The sequence below is a fragment of the Meles meles genome, chromosome 5 (genome assembly GCF_922984935.1).
Source record: "Meles meles chromosome 5, mMelMel3.1 paternal haplotype, whole genome shotgun sequence".
Classification (NCBI taxonomy): Eukaryota; Metazoa; Chordata; class Mammalia; order Carnivora; family Mustelidae; genus Meles; species Meles meles.
This window is the reverse complement of record NC_060070.1, coordinates 154667411-154671267: the sequence shown is the minus strand read 5'-3', so window position 1 is coordinate 154671267 and position 3857 is coordinate 154667411. Positions and strand designations below refer to the sequence as shown.

The following is a 3857-nucleotide window of genomic DNA, read 5'->3' as shown; positions in this document are numbered from 1 at the left end:
CTGAAACTAATACTACACTGTATGTTAAACAACTGGAATTTAAATAAAAAATTTTAAAAAGATATATAAAAATGTGGGCCATTCTCACCTGTGGTTTATACAATAAATTATGTCAGCCATAATTTTACTACCTTGAACCAAATCATCTAGGACCAAATTTTTGTACACACGTAAGAAAAGGGAGAACTGAAATGTCTTTTACCACTTACAGTTGTCTGTGCTCTCTGCATGTAATTTATATACTTTATCATTTAAAACTGATGCTCTACCTCATAAATTTAATTGAACATAACTACTAAAAAACAGGGGAACTACTTTCTAGCTTAAAAGAATCATACTGTATTTCACAGGGGTTCCATTTAATTGACTACAAATTATATTTGGTGTTTAATTATTCATTATAATAATCAAAATTGGTTCAGTTCCAATAAGAATGCTCAATAATTATGTATTGATTACTTTTCTATTTTACATTTTTCTAGGAATGAAAAATAAGTGAGTCATCATGAACTGGGCTAATGAGAGCTCCTCAAGAGAGTTTATACTACTTGGCTTCTCAGACAAACTCTGGCTACAAATGCCTCTGTTTTTGCTCCTATTAATATCATACACAGTCACCATCTTTGGCAATGTGTCCATAATGATGGTGTGCATTCTGGATCCCAAACTTCACACACCTATGTATTTCTTTCTCACTAATCTCTCCATCTTAGATCTGTGCTATACCACAAGCACAGTCCCTCATATGTTGATAAATATTTGTCGCAACAAAAAGACCATCAGCTATGGTGGCTGTGTGGCCCAGCTCATCATCTTCCTGGCCCTGGGTGCTACTGAGTGTCTCCTCCTGGCTGTCATGTCCTTTGACAGATATGTGGCAGTCTGCAGACCCCTGCACTATGTAGTCATTATGAATCACTGGTTCTGCTTAAGGGTGGTAGGCTTCTCGTGGCTCACCGGCTTCAGTAACTCAGTGTTGCAGTCTTCCTTGACACTTAACATGCCACTCTGTGGTCACAAAGAAGTGGATCACTTTTTCTGTGAGGTGCCTGCCCTTCTCAAGTTGTCGTGTGCTGACACAAAGCCTATTGAGGCTGAACTATTTTTCTTTAGTGTATTAATTCTGCTAATTCCAGTGACATTGATCGTCATTTCCTATGGCTTCATAACTCATGCAGTATTGAGAATCAGGTCAGCAGAAGGACGACGAAAAGCTTTTGGGACATGTGGGTCCCATATGGTAGTGGTGTCTCTATTTTTTGGAACAGGTATATACATGTATCTACAACCACCTTCATCCACCTCTAAGGACTGGGGAAAGATGGTTTCCCTCTTCTATGGGATCATCACACCCATGTTGAATCCCCTCATCTACAGCCTTAGAAATAAAGATATGAAGGAGGCCTTCAAGAGGGTGATGCCAAGAATCTTTTTCTACAAGAAATAAGTACTCCTTTGTGAGAAGTATCTTCTGAGCCTCTATCCTTGACGATGGTAATAAGGTTTGAACTGATTTTCCTATTTTTCAGGCTCTTAGGATTTCACTGAATTATACCAACAGTTAGAAATGTTTTCCTCTTTTCAGAAAGCAATGCTGAGACCGTAAGATACCTTATTTAAATTAAAAACTTCTTTGCTTTCCAGAACTTCACTCAATGGACTTTGTTCCTTGAGGACACTTGGGTAATTTACCTTCCTATTTATATGTTATTTGTTCTACTACCAACCATTGCCTACCACCTTAGTTTGGGATTTCTGCATCTTTATAATTTTTTTAAAGATTTTATTTATTTGACACACAGAGAGAGATCACAAGTAGGCAGAGAAGCAGGCAGAGAGGAGGGGGAAGCAAGCTCCCTGCTGAGCAGAGACTCCCGTTGAGGGACTCGATCCCAGGACCCTGAGATCATGACCTGAGCTGAAGGCAGAGGCTTAACACACTGAGCCACCCAGGCGCCCAAGCATCTTTATAATTTTTAAAAGATATATTTTTTAATTTATTTATGAGAGAGTGAGAAAGAAAGAGAACACCAGCTTGGGAGAGGAGCAGAAGAAGAAGTAGACTCCCCAGTGAGTGGGGAGCCTGATGCAGGGTTGGATCCTGGGACTCCAGGATCATGACCCGAGCCAAAAGCAGATGCTTAACTGATTGAGCCATCCAGGTGTCCCCCTGTCACATCTTTATCATTAAATAGCCCATGATCTCAAGGCAAAAAATTCCCATCATCACCCAAGCCTTCAGTAACTTCACCCTCACCCCTTGATATGCATCATATTCTCCTTCCAGAGTTGCTTGAAACATGTAGTATCTGCCTCTAATCTAGCAGGCTTAAACTGGTTAGGTGTGCACATCTCATACTAGAGACTTGAAATGTCAGCTAAGTTTCATTTCTTGCACTACGTTTAATTCATCATTTTATTCCCCATGGACAGCATTTCTCCTTTTTCTCCTTTTGGAAAATCCTTATTTGTCTCCTGTTCTTCCCCAAACATGCAGGGTCTCCTCTAAATTAGATAGCTACAGACCAGAAGAAAAGTAGTCAACAGTTACCTTACTGAAAAAATACTCTAGTTTCTGGAGGAAATGACCCTTAAACCCAGACACTTAAGCAAAAATTTGCAGTTAGCAATGTAAGGATATAGATGAGGCAACATTCAGGAAACATAGAAAGGGTTACAAAACAAAGCTTTACAGTATTTCATATTATATTTAACATTTTCATGTTAAATTACAAGGAGTTTAATATGATTGCAATATAAAGTAAAAAAACATGCAAAAAATGAGGCTGGAGACATCAGCTGAGAAGTGTGGCTGTATCAAGTTAACAAAGCAGAATAATTTCAGTGTAGAAGGTGCCAACATCAGTGGAAAGTAACTTTAAAAAGAAGTACAGAATATGGCTCTTATATGATTTTTGTGTGTTTACTCAATACAGCATTTCAAATAAATGAGAAAAGGAATAATTTTAAAAATATGGTGCTTAAAAAGTTGCTTTTCTCAGAAAAATTAGTAAGAAATTTAAGGTATGAAAGCAATAATATGCCTCATACAGATGCCTTTTTAAAATTGTTTTCTCTTGTTGAGTATATAATAAGCATTTCAAACCCAATACATTCAAGCCAAGCACCTGCTCTTCCTTCTCAATACAAAATCCTCCTCGTGGGCTCCCTATTTTAATGAAGACAGTCACCTGTTGTTTATGTGTGCAGATCAGAAACAATGAACCATATCTTACACCATTACCACCATAGCTTTGCACATCAAAACCATTACCAAGACATAACAATAATTTCTCTTTGGTATCTCCCATCTCTCCATTGTTTCCTTCTTCACAATCCTAGAGCCATCATCCTTTAACTAGATCTGCTGAGTTCCCAATCTACCCACATGCACTCCTCTTTATGCTCTGCAATACGGGTTAGAATGTATAGTCACCAGCAGTGCAAGAAGGTACCCTTTTCTCTATATCCTCACCAAGACCTATTATTTCTTGTGTTTTAGCCAGTCTCATAGGTGTGAGGAGATATCTCATTGCAGGTTCTCGCTTGTTTTTGTTTTTTTGGTGTGTTTTTTTGTTTGTTTGTTTTCAAGGTTTTATTTAAATTCAAGTTAGTTAACATATAGTATATTACTAGTGTCAGGGGTAGAATTTAGTGAATAATCAGTAGCATACAACGTCAGTGCTCATAACATCAAGTGACCTCCTTAATGTCCATCACCAAGTTACCCCATCTCCCCCACCCACTTCCCCTTCAGCAACCCTTAATTTGTTTCCTATAGTTAAGAGTCTCCTATGGTTTGCCTCCTTTTCTGGTTTTATCTTATTTATCCTTTCCTTCCCCTATGTCCATCTGTT

General features: G+C 38.1%; 1 protein-coding gene across 1 annotated transcript; it reads left to right on the top strand.

Annotated features, from left to right (window-relative positions):
• The first annotated feature begins 505 nt into the window (after positions 1-505).
• On the top strand, positions 506-1447 carry LOC123941252 (putative olfactory receptor 2B3). The gene has a single exon (XM_046004195.1). It carries the CDS (start codon positions 506-508, stop codon positions 1445-1447), a length of 942 nt encoding a protein of 313 aa, XP_045860151.1.
• The last annotated feature ends 2410 nt before the right edge of the window (positions 1448-3857 follow it).

Excerpts from the sequence above, each read along its gene's own strand:
- LOC123941252 (XM_046004195.1), top strand. The coding sequence starts at position 506 with ATGAACTGGGCTAATGAGAGCTCCTCAAGAGAGTTTATACTACTTGGC.